Below are 20,892 nucleotides of genomic sequence, written 5' to 3'. Positions count from 1 at the left end.
GTGTGACATCGGGAGCTGCTGGAAGGACCACTGAGAGAAGAGCATCCACTGAAGGAGTCGCATGTGGAAGCGAGCTAAGGGAAGTAACGTAATGGCAGCCGCCATGAGACCTAGAGTCTTCAGTACAAACTTGGCCTGAATTTTGTTGTTCTGAAAAAGGATATGAACATGTTCGCGAATATCTGAGACTCTTTGTGCCATTACTTTTGCAGATAGTTCGACTGTGTCTAATATGGTGCCTATGAAGGTAATAGACTGACAAGGCGACAAAGCAGACTTTTCGAAATTTATGGAGATACCTAGCTCTTCGCAAATTTGAATGGTGTCATCTCTGGACTGAATAAGTTGACGCCTGGTGGTGGCGGTAAGGAGCCAGTCGTCCAGATATGGAAACACCTGGAATCCTTGACGCCTCAGATGAGCCGTAACCACTGCCATACATTTGGTGAACACTCGAAGGGGGGGGGGGCTGTAATGAGACCAAAGGGCAGGGCCCTGAATTGGTAGTGACTAGCCCCCAGCCGGAAGCGGAGAAACCTCCTGGAGCGCCTGTGCATTTTGATGTGGTAGTACTCATCCTGAAGGTCTACAGAGCACATCCAATGGTCCTGGCCCAAAAAGGGTAGAATGGACTGTAGCGTGACCATCCGGAACTTTGTTCTTTGAACAGACTTGTTCAGTCTGCTGAGATCCAAAATTGGTCTCCAGTCTCCTGCCTTTTTTAGTACCAAAAAGAACTTGGAGTAGATTCCAGATCCTTGCTGGTCTGCTGGGACTGGTTGGATGGCCCTTTTTCTTAGCAGTTTTGAGATTTCTAATACTGCTTGTTCCCTTAGACTGGGTGGAACATCGGGAAGGGGCCTTTTTAGCTGTTTTGGGGTGTGGACAAAGGGAATTTTGTAACCCTCGGATATGATCGACTGTACCCATCTGCCTTTGGTGAGGGAAAGCCAGGCTTTTGGGTACAGTGATAATCTTCCCCCGACTGCCTCCGAAGGTGGACAGCCGGGCAGCTTCTCAGGGATGCTGGAAGGGTTGGCCAGAGACAGTTTCTCTGCTACCCTGATTCTGCGGACCCCCTCTGCCCCTGGGGTGGCGTCTGTTATTGTCCCCCCCCCCTGCCTCTAGAGGGGAACTCACCTTGTGTGTCCGACGTGACTCCCTGTGGTTTGCTGAACCACATTTTTCCACCTTTCTGACCTTTAGGGTATGGTCTAGATGGGGTGGAAAAACGGACTCCCACGGCAGAGAGAGTCTTGCCTTCTTGTTCGCATCTGGTCAAAGTATCCTTCACCTGAGGTCCAAACAATGCTGAACCATCAAAGGGAGAGTTGGTGAAGAATGCCTTAAAGGGGTCAGCAAAGTTACAAAGCCGCATCCAGGCATGACGTCTTAAGGCCACGCCTGTGCCTGCAGCCCTACTCGCCCCATCGGCCGCGTAAGAAATAAGCCGCATGGAGGAGTTAACAATCGAGTTTAGGGTTGCCAGCTGGGAGTTGATTTTGTCCTGAGACCCCGCAGCTGTTGGATCCTGTAGGGTATCACCCATTTCTTTGAGCAAGTCTCTTTGAAGGCGGGTGAAATGACATAAGTAATTCAGCGACTGCATGGTCAAGGTCGCTGAAGAAAACATCCGCTTGCCATACCTATCCATGGTCCTAGATTCCTTATTAGGAGGATGGATGGGTACTGAAGGATCGGCCAGTTCCTTCTTAGTGGCTGCTGCCACCAACATGGCATCAACAGGGACACCCTTGGTCAAAAACTGTTTATCAGACGGGGCTGTGATAAATTTTGCAGGCCTCCGTGGGGTAGGTTCCAACGAGTCAGGGGCCGTCCATGCCTTCCTGGCCACCACTTCCATAAGGGGGGTCAAAGGGCAGAGACACCCAGGAGGTGGAAGGGCGAGAACCAAATGCCTCTAGGTAGACCGACTCATCCTCGGAAGGATTGAGGTAGACCAGTTCCCCCTCTGCTTGAGGATCTCAAGGATGTCAGAAAAAGATACATCCTCAGAGGGGGATCGTGGGGACCCTTCCGACTCATCCAAGTCGGTGTCAGATGTGACGGACTCAGGGGAGTCCACATGCTTCCTCTTACATTTCCTCTTCCGAGGGGGCTCCCCTGACAGATCAGGGGAGGCCTCAGAAGAGGAGGATGCTCCCAAAGGGGGCCCCTGAGGCGTAGGATCTCTGCGGTCAGGGTCGAGAGGATGGGTAGAGACCGTAGCAGGCACTACAGTGGGAGGAGCTGAGGGAGCCGACCGAGGAACAGGCACAGGGCTCAGCACACTCCTCATGACCTAGAAAGCACCCCTAACAGGCAGGGAAGAAGGTCCCCGCTCCGAAGAGATAAGGACCCCTCCCGGCATCGAGAGGGATGGCTCCGAGGCCGATGTCGGGGCCGAACTCACCTGCGCCGAGGCTCCGAGAGGGAGAATGGGGTCGGACAAGGGTCCGATGCCACTCGCCCCCTCGGAGCCGACGAGGGAGTCACGGCACCCGGATCCCTCCAAGGATGGCACCATAGAAGAAATCGGAGCCGACGACGGAGCCGAAATGGGTGGTATCGGCTTTGACGTGTTGACGGTCATGGCTCCCACACTCCGGCTCCGAACTCAGAGGAAGAGTCAGAGGAGGAATCGACGATGGAACGGGGATAGCCACTATCTGTTGAGAAGGGCTATGAAGCATCTGGGCCAGTGCCTGCGACTTAAGGAGTCTGCTAACCACCCTCTCGAGGTCATGGTCCATAAGCCTGGAAGACCGAGAGGAATGGGACCGATGGCTGTGCTCTGAAAGCAAAGGAGATCTCGGAGCTGAATGGACCGACTCCAAAGAAGGGGACCTGGAGCGCTTACAACTCGAAGACGGCTCCAACGTAACTATCGGAGCCAACTGAGTTCTTGAAGCCTTGGCTCCAGCCGGAGCCAATGCAGAAGCAGTAGTAGCACCACTGGTCGGAGGCTCTGAACTCGGAGCCGACGATTTAGTGGGCTTCGAAGGTTTGCCCGACGAGGACTTGGCCGGGGAACCTTCGGGCTTCAACAAGCCTCTCAAAATCAACTTGTTTCTGTGTTCCTGCAGGACTCTTGGACTGAATGCATGGCAGACAGAACAAGAGTCCTGCAGGTGCAGAGGGCCTAGGCAATAAACACAAGAAGTGTGACCGTCTGTCAGAGACATTTTCTGACAGCACGAGTCACACTTCTTGAAGCCTGAGACCTTGGACTCCTTAGACATCTTGTGTAAAAAACACACCCAAACACACACACACACACACACACACACACACACACACACACACACACACACACACACACACACCACACTAAAGAAAAAACTTAGTCCAGTCACTTCACCACACCGAAGACTAAGATTAAAGTAATTAAACTGACAATTTAACAGAAGATAAAACTAGAGTACAAACTTGGCCCGAAGGCCTGATAAAAAGGGGACCGAGGGGATAGAAAAACAGACCCAAAAAGGGACTATATAAGGGCAGGTTACTCTAAAAGGGTAAAGGGGAATTAACGTACACTAACCCTGAAAATAAAATGGAAAAATCTTACCAGAAAACTGCTTTTGAAAAACTTTTACCAGAGAGCCGGCAAAAACGCAACCTCGCAGCTAAGCGGCAAACGAGATCTGGGTAGTTAGCGCCTAGCACTGTGGGATACAGGGTTACCTCAAGCCAGTAAAAATAGCTCTCGAGCTTTGGTATAAGCCGAGTCGGAGCCGAGGATCGGCTCCAAACCCATCCAGCAAGAATGAAGGCGACATTGACAACTTAACATTAAAAATTAACAATCCTTAGGAACCTTATAGAACCTACCAGGTTTCTTAGGAGCAGGAGACTTAGGAGCAGCAATGAAAGTAGCTAACAAGGCAGCCAACACAGGAGGAACTGCCGATGGTTTAGGAGTAACCACCTGAAGCAACTCGTAATATCTTCTCTGAATATCAGATGCTTGAGAAGAATCCCACTTAAAGAATTCCATCATCCTAGCAATTGTGTCCCCAAAGGACAATTCCTCAAAAGGAGACTCAGGGCTAACAAACTCCTCTTCATCACAGCCATAAGCCAAAGGCTATGGCATCTGTGAAGAATAGGACAAAGACCCCTCAGCTGACACTGAATCCTCATCCATGGAATCTGGTTCGCTAAGCTGTTTAGAAGGGGTGGAGGATCAAGGAGGAGAGGGTACTGAAAACTCTTGAGGTGTCTTTAGGGGCATTAAGGCAAAATACAAGCCCTGAGTAAACTCTTGTCATTCCTTTTTAGGCTCCTTAGGATGCACCAAAACGTGCTTCAGTTTTTGTCTTTTCTCAAAAGGGACATCAGCCCTAACAAATACTGGAGGTTCCAACCCTTGGCATGAAACCAGAACTTCCCTCCCTGGCCAATATCTGTGGAATCCCTCTAGGACTCCTCAAGATAATCAACTGTGGTTCCCCTTGACATCTGGTGCAAGACACCTGCAAAGCCTCAGGGGATGTATGGAAAAACAGATCCATGCTGGCCTCTGGCAGGGTCACAGCATATGAATCCGACGTAGACGCCAAGTGATCCACAGAGCTATTTCCTACTTCTAGAGGTATGTCCAGTGGAGCCTGGTTAGCTAAAGAATCCAACCAAGACTTCTTGTCCTTTTTACCTAGTGAGAGTACCTTGGGGTTAAATAATTCTGCCATGGTACCCTAGGCTAACTTTTTAAGCTGCTGGTTTTCAAAATAAATGGCCAGGGAAGACAAATGGCTTCTGAGTGTCTTAGGCACAAATGCCTTACAGATTCTATAAGAAGTATGGTCATGGGAAATGGGAAGCACTCAAACAAAAAAAGACACTGTTTGTGATGATCCTTATGGAAAATCTGCCTCCCACACAAACATTTTCCTCTCTTGCATGACACGAACTCTAGGCAGTAAGACAAAAAACAAGACCAAGAAAAGTAAAGGAAAAACAACCCCAACAGGGCACTTATCTGGTGCTGCTAAATATTCAGCACAGCAACAAGGCATTCAGACCAACTGGCAAAAATGGCGTTTGAACTGGTGAAAAAGAAGTTCTGGGAAGTTGCGCAGATACTTCCCTTTTATGCCCTACATTCTGTGCGGGGAGCATAAATGTGACATACGGCACATGGAAGATCTTTTTTTTTTAGGCTTTTGCATACTGGCCGAGTGTTGAGCTACCCTGGGTGAGACATTCCTTCTATACAGAATACTACAACAGTTATACAGAAGGACATCTTCCAACACAAAAGACTAATCTCAGGAAGGGACTGGATTCCACACTGGGGGAGTTAGCACAAAAAGTACCCTTAAGGAACACCTAGGATATCTTAAGGGGAGCGAAAAGCACATTATCTCTGCCAACCTGAAAATTAGAAATGGCCGCTAGTTGTACTTTAATCATCGAAAAACTGAAGCCTGACTGAAACAACTTGGTGAGGAAATCCAAAATGGATTCCAAGTGGATGGAGAAAGGATTCTGCCCGCATAGCAAACCTCCTCCATTTACTAGAATATAGCTTCCTGTTGGACTGTTTGTGAGATAAGGACAAAATATGAACAACAATCTGTGAAAACTTGGGATTTCTTGCTGCCAAAGGAACTGAAAGAAACATGCAGTTAATTTGAAGGACTGCAGGTTTAAAGGATCCAGACCTGCTGGATGAGAAATGAGATCCACGATTGGATTCAGTACCCAAAGAGGGTACTTCAGAACAGGCCAGAGGAAGGGAAACCACACCTGATGAGGCCAAAAGGAGAATATGAGGATCAAAGTGACTCTGCAGCAGGCTGCTTTCTGTAGAAACGTCATCAATAAATGAAACCAGGGGATACATGTACAAGAGTCCCAGGAGCCAGGCATGCAGCAGAGCATCCCTGGGTGACTGTCTCGGAGGGGGGACTAGGGTGTAATAACTGTTGTACTTGGAGTTGGATGGAGAGATGAAAAGGTCATAACACAGGGTGCCCCAGTGCTGAAAATTTTACACCCCTCAGATTTAGGGACCACTTATGAGGTAACAGAATGCTCCAGCTGAGGCTGTTTGCCAGAATATTGGATTTCCCCAGGATGTGCACTGCCACCAGAAACTGCTAAGAATAAATCATAGCATTGCTGACTCCTCATGGCCTCAACAAAGAGGATAAGAATGTGCTCCCCCTGCTTGTTAAGATACCAGAACACCAACATACTGCCTGTCTGAATCGCAGTCATACCTCTGGGAAGAGCATCCTGCAAAGCCGGAAATGCAAAGAACTGCTCTCATCTTCAAAACATTGATGTGAAGGTGGGCTTCTGCAGATGATCGGTACCTTGAACTGTCCTCTCTTTGAAATGTCTCACCTCCCACCACAGGAGGTAAGAATCCATGTGACCCTAACTAATGAAGACGGAAGAATGAATGGTCTCCCATTGGTTACTAAAGGAGAGGGCAACCACAAACGAAATTGGTCGAGACATATCCTTGTCAGTTGTACTGGAAAAGTCCAATGGATGGGGTAGAAAAGACAACACCAAACAGCCAGAGTCCACTGCAGAACTCTCATACAACAGCTGGCTTAGAGTAACCAGCCCTATAGCTGCTGCTGTGTAACCTAAACGTTTTATAACCATTTGAGCTGGGGTCTTTGAGACTGCAAGCATGGATAAGGCCTGCGCTTGAAGACTGGACACTCTCGACAGTGGTAACATGGCTATCTGACTGCCAGGCAGCAATCTATGAACCCTAAAACTTGACTTGGTTAAAGGCTTGACTTGGGGTAATTGACTTTAATGCCCAACTGGTTGCACAGATGGAGTAATGAATCTCTGGCCATGATCAATGACGTTCTTGTAAAGATGGTGAAGAGTAAATCGTCCATGTACCGAAAGACCTGAAAACCTTGCAGCCAGAGCCAGGTTGCGACCACCATCATACATTTGGTAAACACCTGGGTGGCAGTGGTGAGTCCATATGGCAGGACCCTGAAATGAAAATGAATGGAACATCAAGAACCTCCTAGAGCATCTGTCTATCTTGATATGATGGTAGGCATCCTTGAGGTCTACTGAGCACATCCAATTGTTCTTCCTCAGCAGAGGTAAGATGGACTGCAAAATGACCATCTGGAACTTGGTCTTTTTCTGACTGAGTCTGCTGAAGTCCAAAATGGGTCTGAGGTCCTGTGTCTTTTTTGGAACCAGAAAGAATCTGGAACAGACCCCCACCTCCTTGCTGGTCTGGTGAGCCATCCTGGATGACTTGGTTTGCGAGCAGTTTGAGGATCTCTGCTGCTGCCTGCAATTTCTGATTGGGAGGAAAGCCTGGAAGTCACTTTTGATGAAAAACTGGAACTTCTGAAAAGGGAATGATGTAACCTCTGGATGCAACTCTTAACATCTATGCGTCCAACGTGATGGCTTCCCAAGTTACTGGGTGAAGAGAGAAATGACCCCTGACTGCTCCAGAGCAGAATAGTTGGGAAATCCTTCAGGATCACTGGAACAACTCACTGGAGAACGCCCCACAGAATCCCTGATTCTGCAAACCACCCCTGCCTAGAGGGCAGCGTCTATTACGATTTTCCCAACCTTGGGAGAAACCCACTGAAACAGTGTCCTGAGAAGACTGTTGTGACTTCTGAAGAAGAAACACTTGCCCCCTTTTTGGTTCCTTGGAAAAGTGCACCCCTACAGCGGACAGCATCTTCCCAGCTTGCTCATTCCCCTTTAGAGTATCTTTGACTTTCGGCCCAAACAGAGAAGAGCCATCAAAAGGGGTATTGACAAAGGACACCTTGTAGCAATCAGCAAAGTTACATACATACATCCAAGTGTGGTACCACATGGCAATGCCAAAGCCAACCGCTCAGGATGCTCCATCAGCTATGTTTAAAATGAACCTCCTGAACATGTTGGTTATAGAAAGCAGGATAAACAACTGAGTCTCCAATGTCTTCTGAGCCTCTGGAGACTGCTGTGTCTTAGTAGTTGTTGACACTTCAGTCACCAAATCTCGCCCCCGATCTCAGTAGGAAGCCTCTGAAAGAGTGCCCTGAGAATGCTGCTGTGACTTTTTGAAGAAGACATCCTTGCTCCCTTTCTAGTTCCTTGAACAATTTCATTGTGGGGGGGGGGAGTGCACCCCTAAGGACGACAGCTTCTTTCTGTCTTGCTCACTCTTCATTTGGGTATCCTTGACTTTTGGCCCAAACAGAGAAGAGGCATCAAAAGGAGCACTGACAAAAGATGCCTTGAAGCAGTCCGCAAAGTTAAATAAAAGCATACAAGAGTGGTAGCACATGGCAATGCCACAGCCAGCCACTCGGATGCTCCATTAGCTGCATTCAAAATGAGCCTCCTAGACACATTGGTTATAAAAAGCAGGGTAGGCAACTGAGTCTCCTGCATCTTCTGAGTCTCTGGAGACTGCTGTGTCTTTAATAGTCCTTGACACTTCAGACACCGTGGCTGGGCCCTTACTTCTGATGGTCTTTAGGGGGAGCAAAAATCTTATCCGGTTTCTTGGGAATCAGGAAAAAGCAAGAAAAAAAAAAAAACAAGTGAACCACTTAAAGTCAGAGGCTGGTTAAACAACAAAAAGAAGTGTTTATTAGAAGAACGGATCCACAAAGCTTTCATCCCTGCACAATCAGGAACTTCATCAGAATAAACCATTTTCCTCTGTAATCAAATTTAAATAAGTTTAAGTGGTAACAAGCTCATAAAAGCATGCCCCTCCCTTTTTTACATATTTAATTAATGAATCACACAACATAAAAAAGAATTTTAACATTATATATAAACAGTTAAAATGCACTAGTTGTATAAAATCTGTTAAAATCATCTCTCTAATGCTTTCAATTTTATAAAACATGCAAGTGAGAAGGAATCATTAAGTCCTGGCCATTGTAAAGCATTACATTTTAACTGCCAAAGGGCTTCCTGCCTTTCTAAAATCAGAGCCCAAGGACCTCCCCTTACATCTACAATTACTTCCACCATCATAAATTTAAACATATGATCAGGAAATTCCATATTGTGCCTGGCCAGGGCATTTGTCTCCTTTTTATTCTTTATATCTCTTATATGTTCATAGATCCTGTTATTCAATTTTCTCTCCGTTTTCCCTAAATAAAAACAGGAGCATTTTGTGCAAGATGCACAATAAACAACCTTCTCTGAATTACATGTACATTTTTTTCCTCGTTTTTATAGTGATATTGTTTATATTAAATATGCAGCCCTCTTTAACACAGGTGGATTAATTGCACATACCACATTTTTTCATGGAACCATTCAGTGGTTTAAGTGGTACATATTCTAAAATATTTTTAATAGTCCTACCTTTCTTATACATAATGACATGGGCATCACCTACTATATACTTAGTGTCTTTGTTCATAGTAAGTACACTCCAATAAGTGTTCAAAGGTGTTAATAGTTGCCTGTAGTACCCCCTTTTCTAACAGGTACTCACAAAACCATTCTAGGCTAATACTGTGAGGTATGACCGTGTAAAGATCTTTAACGTCAATGGTAATAAAATAGCCACTTTCATTATAGGTTAGTACATTCATCTCACTTGCATGTTTTCTAAAATTGAAAGCATTAGAGAGATGATTTTATACAATAGTGCATTTTAACTGTTTATATATATATATAATATTAAAATTATTTTTTATGTTGTGTGATTCATTAATTAAATATGTAAAAAAGGGGGGGTGCTTTTATGACCTTGTGATCACCTAAACTTATGTAAATTTGATTACAGAGGAAAATGGTTTATTCTAACGAAGTTCCTGATTGTGCAGGGACAAAAGCTTTGTGGATCCGTTCTTCTAATAAACACTTCTTGTGGTTTACATTTTTGGATATCTACAGTTCATTCTCTAGCTTCATTTGTGCCTGCTTTTATACTTTGTAAAAATAAGGCCCTGCCTCTTTAACCTCGGTAATTTCTTTGAAAAAGTTACTGCATCAGTGGATAGCAGTTACCCAAAACATACAGCATATTCGGACTTGGCCAAAGCCCTTGACACTATCCCCCATGCAGGTATTACTGACAAACATGTAAATCTGAATATAACTCATTAAACTGTACAATGGATAGCAACTCAGTTGTCTAACAGAATCCATATGGTTAGTGTTGCAGATGCCACTTCTGAAAGCAAAAAAGGTTATCAGTAGTGTACCACAGGGCTCAGAGTTAGGGCCTCTCCTGTTTAACATCTTCTTCTCAGACCTTCAGCAAAGATTTGTGGTCTATAGTTATTTAAGTTTGCAGATGACTGTAAGCTGGGAGTGGTTACTTGATCTTTTACTGACTTACCAATGCTCCAACATGAGTTAGACCACATTAACAATAGGTGCAAAGCTAATTTTTGTACACAAAACATTTTACCATACTATATAGGTGATACAATCTTCCAACCAGGTACTGTTGTAAGAAATCTAGACACCCGTTGCTGATAATTCCTTTTGTTTTGCCCATTTTTCTGCAGTAGTTAGGAAAGCCTTCTGTCTGGCTCACCTAATTTCCTAAGGCATCGCTTATAGCTCCAAAGAAATCTTAATTGCCCTTTACTTGTATCTTATCACAGCCATTATTAAATATAACGTCTATTCTCAGTTTGAGAAACCTCAGAGGTTCCTAGCTAAAAAGACTAGTGGCCTCACAAATGTATATAAATAAATACACACACACACACACACACATATATATATATATATATATATACATATATATATATATATATATACATATATATATATATATATATATATATATATATACACACACAAACACTACAAACACACACGTGTGTGTGTGTGTGTGTGTGTGTGTGTGTGTGTGTGTGTGTGTGTGTGTGTGTGTGTGTATGTGTGTGCATATAGATATATGTTTACCAAGATAGTGCACTAATCTCAATTGACCATTTGCAAGCACAGCCTGGGTTAAAAGGATCACATGTGAAATGAAAAAAAGCATAATCAAACAAAATCTTAGTTATCAGGACAGAATGGCAGCCCTCTCTCTATAGTTACTTTCTTTTAGATTCATCATCTTCAGCTTTCTACTCCTTCACACAATAAATGGTTCCTAAATACGAGGTTAAAGGAACTAAAGCATTATCAATAGATAAATAAGGCATGTTGGCATGACAGATTTAAATCTCAATGTATCTCCCACCTCTAGAACAAATTTCCACTACATGTCAAGCAGTTTAGCACCCTTGTCACCTTCAAGTTTACCCAGATAACTGGATGGGCAACCTGAAATTGTTCACCATTTATCTTGCATTGCCCTCCTTGAAGTTGGAGGGAACTTTTAAATATGGATTATCAGCTAGGCTCGTAATGGTCTGTAGACCGATTGCATAGTATTTACCAATGAACCTGTGTGTGTGTGTATGTGTGTGTGTGTGGTAAAAACCTGAAATAGCCCAATTAACTTATACAGTGTCCACTGATCCAACTATTTGTCAGAACTTAAAATTAAGTTTACCTTAAATATTCATCATCATCATCATCATCGTGACCTTCCACATCAATCTGAGTATGTGATGTAACTGGCTGGGTTAGCATCTCGTGTTGCTTCCTCTGAAAATATAATATAAAATTTCATATATAATAACTTTAACCATTTTTATAATCAAATTAATGGAAAAAGGATACTTTATGCAGTGTTACTACCACAAAAACAGTAATTCACAGTGACAGCAAATATTTAAAAGATCTTGCAGCAGATAACATTGTATGGTCATTAATTTACTCTGTCATTCAATCACTCTAGGTACATTTTCTAGCAGTCTGACATGAGATGTCAATCCCCATAATGTCTGTCCTCATGTGTATGTAAGGCGTAAGAAATATGGTAGTCCCCCACAGTCTTTGATTCTTATATTCCATAAGGGTATCTTTTCCAGCAAGAGAAAGGTAAGAAGTGCCTTATGTAAGCCACAGATTGACCAGATGCAGGGAGGTGAAAAATAATCAAAATAAGTTACTGAAGGCACAATATAAACTTATGCTCTATTCTTATTTGGCATGAGAAAAGCAAAATTCACAAAATGTGGTGAATGGCAGGAATGGATACATTATCTATTGAAAAAGACTCTCTCTCAGAGATCTATTGCACTGATGAGTAACTTAACATAACCTCCATTGTTTTATAAGTGCACAGCTGTGATCACAGCTTTTATAGTCACTAACATTGTACAGACTCAATACAAGGAACAGATTGTTTTTAAAATAGTAGGAATGATGTAAGGTATATGACTGAAGGTCTTGCAGTGATGTCCTGCCAAGCCTTGCAAAACAGCTAGTTGTTAAGCCCAACATCTCCACTGTTCAGATGCCTGACTAACTTTTGCTAATACAGTATACCCACCTGTGTAGAGTCCTTTTTTCAGTCCACAACCATGCACAAAACCTCCATATGTACATGCAGATTCTTGGGTGGTGGCACAGCCATCAATTATGTAAGCTAATAAGTAGTAGTATTTCTGTACAGCAATATTAAATGTTCTTCAATTAATAGTTTTACTGGCAACAAACGCAACTTAAGCAACAGCAGCAGAAAAAAATCCACATGACAAGTATAGTTATGTTTTGGTGTACAGCCAATGATGGTAACACAAATATAAGCAGGTAGGTATCAGTACAGTTATAATAAACTGCAGTTTCCAAAAACAGCATGATTAACCACAACTTAAAGTGCTAAAAATTAATCTCTCTGATTTAGACACTTGAAAAAACGAACAGCCATGCACTGAATCTGTTTCAAGGGGGAGGCAAGCTCCGATGTACAGTATACTTCCATACTCTGTCATCATACAACTTCACAGAAAACAGAACTAATTGGTTTGGGAACTAAACAGTCTCCCAGTTTGATTCCTTGTTACCATGCAATGCATTCACTGAAATATTAATTCAAAATGTACACTTTTAAAAAACATAATTTTTGAATGCATATTTTACTACAAAACTTTAATCAAACTACTCCCAACAAATACAACTCTAGCAAACATCAGTATAAAATACACAATGCTAAACTGTCTAGATGAGTTAAGACTGTAGAAAGTACAGTTGTGTAAGCCAACTTACTATAATAATAGATGTTCAAATGATCACTGCTGCAGAAGCCTTAGTTATATCGGTTATATCCTGACAAGGATTAACAGCCAGCCAGCTTCTAAAGATTCAGGGCAACTTCCACACACTAAAACCATTAGTCAGCTTGAGCTGAGCTGACCAAAAAACAGGTCTGGGAGGTTAGCCTTTCAGAGTTTTCATGTAAACAGAGAGAGGGAGGCTGAGTTGTGAAAGGGCAATGCTATGAACAGCAAACAATAAATGTCCAAACCATAGCAGAAACACACCAAAAAAAAAAACAAGGGGGATAGAGGGAGGGAGCAGTTACTGCAGCAAAGATCATTGAAACATCTACTATTATGGCAAGTTTACTTACACAGCTGTACTATGCTCATTATATTGATCACTGCTGCATCAGCCTTAGCTATATGGGTAGATTACCCAAGCTTACTGTATCTGGAAGGTTCAAGGATAAAGGTCTAGCAGCCTCTGAAGAATGGTCCTAGCAAAGCCTAATCTAGACCAAGAAAAGAAATCAAGCTTGTAATGCCTTCTAAATGTATGTATAGAGGACCAAGTTACTGCTTCTAGAATACTTCTTACTTCTAGAATCCATCCCTTTCTAAAAAGCCAGAGATAAAGTCAAAAGCCCTTGTAGAGTGGCCTTGACCCTTCCTAGAATACTTTTGTTGTGGTGAGTATAACAAAAGGTAATAGCCTTTAACCATTGGAAATAGTCTGGTTTGATGCAGGTTGTCCCTTTTTCTTACCTTTACAAGAAATAAATTGATCTGAAGATCTGAAAGATTTAGTTCTGTCAAAAAAGTACCCAAGTTGTCAGAGGACATATGAGGTATAAGATACCCTCTCTCTTTCCCACGTTTAGGTTCAGGAAAACAGGAGATGTTTAGTTTGACTTAAAGTAAAATTGGATACCACTTTAGGCATAAAAGACAGATTAATTCTCAAAGATATCCTGTCTCTGTGAAAAATGAGATAGAATTGATTTACCATAAGAGCTTGTAACTCAGATACTCTTTCTGCAGATGTCAAAACAGTCCATAAAACTGTTTTCCACGTTAAGAATCTTAAGTCAGCCAGATGAGCTGGTTCATCTGGAACAAGTATTAGCTTCTCTAACACACAATTAAGATCTGAAGGAAGGGTCAAATGTTTTCTTGGAGGCCTGTTATGCAAAACCCCATTCAAAAACACATGAGAATGTATTGAAAGAGGAGGATCCAAAGGCAGGCACACTGACATGGCCGATAAAGGAACCTTTACAGAGGAGTAAGATAAGCCAAAAAATAGTAACTCACACAAATACTGTAAACCAGACAACAACTAGCCCTGAACGGATGCTGGTTATGTAGTTGGTACCTATTAGAAAACCTTTTCCATTTGCTAATGTGTGATTTTCTAAGAGCGGGTTTTCTTTTACCTCCATTAGAACCTGCTGCACGTCCTCAGTAAACAAGTGCCTATAGGAAATTAAGACTCTTGTGCAGGCAGTCATTTGAAGTTGATTGATGTTGGGGTGTATCAAACACCCTTGATCTTCCAGACCTTGCATGGAATCCTGGAGTAGAATCTTGCTAGCTGATTTTTCAGACAGGAGGCAAATAGGTCTACTCGAGGAACTCCCCACATATGGATCTAGTCTTGGAAGACCCCCTGATCAAGTTTCCATTCATGAGGGTCTGCCCTTGTCCTGCTCAGTTTGTCTGCCACACAGTTTTGCTCTGACAGAATGCAGGATGCCTGAAGAGTGATATTGTGCTATGAAGCTATATCCTAAGCTAACATGGCTAGTCTGCAAAGCAGGTGCAGCATAAGTGGATTGTTTGGCTATACTTTAGTGAAAACTTTAGACAGTTAATGGAAATTCATAGATTAGTACTAGGTTAACTGCCTTTGTGCGCCATTTTAAGCCTAGCCATTTACCTCATGTGAGAATCAAACCCTCATTTTGTGTCTGTAAGGTAAACACCTTAACCATTATGCCAACCACTGATCACTTTACCTTGGCTGAGATTTCCTTGCAGTTTTCACTGGATGGTTTGTTTGTGTGACCTTTTTACCCTTAGTTTGGATGTTAGTTGAGATATTTTGTAGGCATGTTAATGTTTTCAGGTATCAGATGGGTTTAAAGATCCTGTGTTTCTAAAGTATAGCCAGACAATCAACTTATGAAATGCCAATGAGGTCAATAAAGAGGCCAAAACATGCATGTCCACAGCTAGTGTGGTCTGGCTTTATTAGCCTGAATGTATCCATAAAGGCTTAAAAAGTAAAAAAAATCATGGGCATTCAGAAGTCACTTAGCTGAAATACGTTATGTCCTTAAGGGGTCATTTACATACATCCCTTGGGCATCCATTACAGGCAGTTTAAGTCAACAAACTGAAAACTATAGCTTGGCTGGGTTTTTCTTGCAATTTTTACTGAATGGTTTCACTGTGTGACCTTTTTACCCTTTGGTTTGGATACTTAATAATTTTCCCATTCTTGTCAGAAAGAGTAGGATTGGAATTAACCAAATGCTCAGCAGCAGTGAGATTAATGAAAGCTATCATTGCTGGGTCAGGTTTGGGAAAAGTGTATAAAGCTTAAAAGACTGCAGAACTTAATGCATTCTATCTGCCTTTTTAAGGGCAGCTGGCATTCTATCAGAAAAATTGCAGGCAGTGACACATAACCTCCAAAGGTAACAGAACTGGAGTAATGGGTGAAGGTTCTGGAAATTCCTTCTGTATTGGATCATAGGATTTTCTGAGGGCCTGAGAAATCTCAGTGTTCTCCCACTGAAAACACTGGCATATTCTGGAAATAGTCTCAGAGAAAATGAACCCCTCACAAGGAGAATCAAACGGAGCTCTCCTCTGAGTCTGAATCAGACATCTGAAGAGAAAATTCTGCATCTGTACCTTCATCTTCATGTCCAGATTCAAAATATTGAATGTCTTCAGGAAGAGGCATCCATCTTTTACCAGAAACCATCTTACAAAAAGAATCAATAGCCCAAATTAAATCCTTAGCCAGACGCAGTACACTACTCCTGTCTAAGGCAATTTGAGGAGGAGTTGATACATGTTTAGTTTTTTGTTGCTTTTTGACTGGAAAATGTGGCCAACAGTATTATTAATGGCGGCAGCAGCAGCTTCCCCAGGGATGGGAACAACATTCTGACTAAACAGAAGTGTCTTCCCTGTTCCCTCTCCTAGGATCAATAAGGGTGGTTCTTCCTTCCCCACTGAAGGGACCCCAACAGGCACAGAGGACGTGGCTAACCCCTGGGGTAAAAGATGAGGGGTCTGAGAAATAGGCTATAGCCTCAGCAGTCACCCACCTGCAGCTGAGGTAAATTGCTAGCCTGCTGTGTTGGCAAAGACTGTTTGCGTAACTTTTTCTTTTTGTGGCTGGAAGAAGGACTGACCATGGGACCAGTAGTTTATTCCATGGTCAAGTTGAAAATGGTGCCTCTTTCCAGAGGAAAACAAGCAACCTAAGCCAGTAAAATATTAAAGCCATTGAAAGTCGCCCCCCCCCCCCGACAAACTGTGAAAAAGTGCTTTAAAAATACTTTGCCAGCACCAAAAAGTAAAACAAAGACAACTTCTCCACAGAAAAAATGTTTTCAACTGCTTTAAACAACTTTAGAACTGACAGGAAAAAAATACGGTCCCATTTAAAAGTACAGTAAAGTCTCACGACAGTCCATTAAAACACAAATTCCTAGCTTAAAAATAACTTTCCCACTCAGAAAAGTATAATAAAATAATAAAAATTTAATGTGGAAGTTTTTTTTCCTAAAAGGAAACTTAGCTGCCCAGCAAAGGAACAGCACAAGCCAACTGTCGATCCCCGAATGCCCACAGGAATGCTCTCTTCAAATGGTGAAAAGCTCAGTAGGACCTGGCACCCAATCCTGTCTTTTTAGTCAATTTAGCTTGAGTGGACTGACGGTTTAGTGGCATGATGTCCTGAACCTTTGGAAGTTGACCAGCTGTCACATTCTTCGCAGGATATAACCCACATATTTAAGACTACTGCAGCAATTACCAATGTGATGAACATCAGCAAATGTTCAAATGATCAGTGCTCCAGCAGCCTTAGCTATATGGGTGAGCTGATGAAAAAGTCAGGTTCAGTTTCTGAGCCCTTCACAGCCTTCATGCCAACAGAGAGAGGTAGGCTAAAGCATGGACAAAGCCAGTGCTATGAAAATAAAGGTTCACATCCTGATAAAAAAAGATTTACAAGGATGGAGGGAGCAGCTACTGCAGCAGTGATTATTTAAACATCTAGTGTTATGGTAAGTTTACTTATATAGAATTGTACTGTGTTCATCATTTGATCACTACTGCAGTTGCTTTAGTAATAGAGGTGGATCACCATAGCTTAGACTGACTGGGAAGAGAAGGATGAAAGTCCAAGAACCCCTGGAGTAAGGTCCTAGCAAGGTTTGCCCTAGACTTGGAGGAGGAAGCTATTTTATACAGCTTTGTAAAAGTGTCAAGAGAGGACCACATTGTTGCTTCTAGAATAGTTCTGGAATCCAATCTTTTTCTAAGATGCTACAAATGGCAGGCTTAAAATGACCGCCTAGTAATCTCCTATGATCCTATGAAATGAAGCCAAGACTCTGGTAGAATGAGCCTTGACCCTGCATGAAATTGCCAAATTGTGGTGAGTATAACAAAAGGTAACAGCATGAGACAGACATCTGGAAACTGTCTGCTTAGACACAGTTTTTTTTTACATTTATAATAAATTAATAACTGATCACAGTTTCTGAAAGCTTTAGTTCTATCAAGGTAATATCTGAGATTTCTGTGGAGATCCAGAATAATGAGAAATCCTTTCTCCCTCATTTTCAGATTCTGGAAAGAAGATACGTAGACAGATAGCTAAACTCGGATACCACTTTAGGAGTAAAGGAAGGAATAGTTCTTAAGGAAATCCTATCTTTGTGGAAAATGAGATAAGACTGACCCACCATTAAGAGCCTGCAAATCATATACTCACCCTATAGAAGTCAGAGCAATCGGTAACACTGTTTTCCATGTCAAGAACCTCAAATCGGACAGATTAGCTGGTTCAAATGGAGCAAGAGTTAGTTTTTGCAAGACAAACTTAATATCCCAATGAGGGGCTACATGTTTTCCAGGGTGCCTGGAGTGTAACATCTCTTTCACTTTCAAAAATATTTGAACATGGGAATGCACTGAAATGGGGATCCACAGACAGACATGCTGAAATGGCCAACAAGTGTACTTTGATAGAACAGTAAGAAAAGCCAGAGGATAATAACTCACAGAAATATTGTAGTACCAGAGAAATACTGGCCTTAAAAGGGTCTGGTTTTTGTCTTGGCACTAGCTAAAATCTTTTTTTTTGCTAATATTTGATTTCCTAGTAGTAGGTGTTCTTTAGTCCTTTAATACCAGTGCACATCCTCAGAAAATACGTGCCTAAAAGGTATTAAAATTCTGTCATCCAGGCAAATAGATGAAGTTGTTTCAGGATGAGGTGTATAAAACACACCTTTGTCTTGTCTGACTAAGTCCAGTCTGTGGGGAAGCTTGTGGTAATTTCCTTTGGTCATTTCCAAAAGAAGAGAGAACCACTATTGTCTAGGCAAAAAGAAGCCACCAGAATAATCTTTGGAAAGTCCTCCCGAATCTTGAGAATGGCCATGGACATCAGTGGAAAGCATGGAAAAGCATACAGGAACATTACTGTCCAAAGAAATGAAAATGCATTTGTTCTCCTGGGTCTTGTCTGGAGTCCTGGAGCATTATTTTACAAACTGATTGTTGCGAGCAAAGGTAAAAAGATCTATTTGAGGTGTTCCCCACAGTTAGATAAAATCTTGGAAGACCTTCTGTTTCAGTTTCCACTGATGAAGGTCTGTCCTGATCCTGCTTCTCTGCCAGACAATTTTGCTCCGACAGTAAGATGCCTGCAGAGTGAGATTGTGCTGAAAAAGCTATATCCCAGGCTGCCATAGCTAGTCTGCACAGAGGGCAAAATCGGATTTTCCCCTTGCTTGTTAATGTACCACATCACCGAAGTGCTGCCTGTAAATTTCTGGAGAGGTCCCAGGGACCACAGATGATTGAGCAAGTTTAAAAGCCAACATCTCTTTTATGTTTGTGTGTTTTTAGTTGTCTTTTTTGTTCCAAAGACTCCGGAATTTTATCCCTAAAATCACTGTTCCCCAAACAAAATCTGAGGTGTCTGTTGTGATTGATTCTGCTGGTGCAGGAAAGTAAAATGGGAGAATTGGATTCTGAGAAATTTGGTGTTTCTACCAAAAAATTCCCTTTTCACAAACCCTAAAACTGGAATCTGAAATGTCAGGTGATATTGATGCTGGGGCTATAAAGATTCCAGGTACCATCAGACTTTTCTCATGTAGAGTCTTGCAAGTGGTATCATGAGTATCATAGATGCCATGAGACCCAGAATCCTGAGGAACTCCTTTACTGAAACAGTAGTCTGGACAGAAAAAATCCAGAATAGATTTAGATGCAGATCTATTTTTTTCCTGTGGAAGGAAATCTCTCTGAAGTGTGGTGTCCATGAGACATCCCAAGAAAACAATCCTGTGAGGAAGTCAGACAAGACATCTGTATATTCTCTTGGTATCCCAGCCTGGGTAGGAGATCCCTTATCCAAGTGAGAGATTCCTGACACTTTGAAAAAAGACTCTTCAAAGATAAGCAAGCCATCTAAATAAGGAAAATGCGAAATAATTGCAGTCTGCAATAGCCTATCACAATACCTAGACATTTTGTGAATAACCTTGGAGCAGTAGACAGACCAAAGGGTAATGCAAAAAACTGATAATATGTTCTGGACACAGAAAACCTTAAGGGGCATCTGAAATCTTGAATTACAGTAATGTGATGCATCCTTTATATCTAAGCTCAGCAGAAAACTCAAATGGGATAACATTTTGAACTTGGGCACTATCAGAAATAGGTTTAGGAAGGAAAGATCCAGAAGTGGTCACAATATTCTTCTTTTTTTCATACCGCCAACATTGTTGAATAAAACTCTTCTCCTAAATAAGGAGGAGGGACCACTTCTATCACATCCTAAGACAGTGCATGCTGAATAGATGGCAGGAGGGAGAAGAGGAGTTTGGTCTAACAGATGAGGGGGGATTCCCTCAAAAAGGAGGGAGAGGCTCCCACTGCCTTCTGCAACCTTGATGGAGCACATTCAGAACCCATCTGCCTGAGATTATGTATTGCCAAAGAGAGAAATAGAGGTTCAGACTTTCTGGAAAGGTTATAGTTGGGGCAACATTGAATACCTTGCTGGGGTAACATTGAATCCTTTATCAAACTTGGGGAAGGAAGGGAGAAAAATATGAGAGATTCCTTGACTCAGTTTATCTCTATCATCACATTTTTTAAGGATGTCTGCAATAGGTGGACTAAAAATGAACTTTCTATCCAAGGGAGAATTCAACATTTCATCTTTGACATCTCCTGAAAGGTTTTGAGTACACAACCAAGCAAATGTCCTCATAACAGTTACAGTAGCTCTGGAAGTAGCATCATTAGAATCATAAGCACATTTCAAACAGTGGGTGGCCACATGAGACTGAGAAGCAACCAAGTTTCAGAAGCAATTTTCTTTCCTCAGAAGAGGACACTAATGCCATAATATTCCTCATGTTTTCAAAAGAGGTAAGCATAAGCTTTAATATATGAGCTTGTTAGTTGAGAATTCCAAAAAAAGTGTTCTAGAAGAATACATTTTTTCAGCTCTATTAAAAGCTTTCCT

The 20,892-nt window shown here is 42.2% G+C and overlaps 1 protein-coding gene across 1 annotated transcript in view; it reads right to left on the bottom strand.

The window, feature by feature from the left end:
* The window catches only part of TEX9 (testis expressed 9), a 1,071,864-nt gene that overhangs the window by 555,219 nt on the left and 495,753 nt on the right, over positions 1–20,892 (bottom strand). Inside the window, exon 4 of the mRNA XM_044085454.1 lies at positions 11,501–11,595. Coding sequence (XP_043941389.1) covers positions 11,501–11,595 — 95 coding nt within the window. The remainder of the gene's footprint in view (positions 1–11,500; positions 11,596–20,892) is intronic.

Source organism: Protopterus annectens, chromosome 10.part0 (genome assembly GCF_019279795.1).
Source record: "Protopterus annectens isolate FY-2018-M chromosome 10.part0, PAN1.0, whole genome shotgun sequence".
Lineage (NCBI taxonomy): Eukaryota > Metazoa > Chordata > Ceratodontiformes > Protopteridae > Protopterus > Protopterus annectens.
The sequence above is the reverse complement of the archived record's forward strand: the minus strand, read 5'-3'. Positions and strand labels throughout refer to the sequence as shown.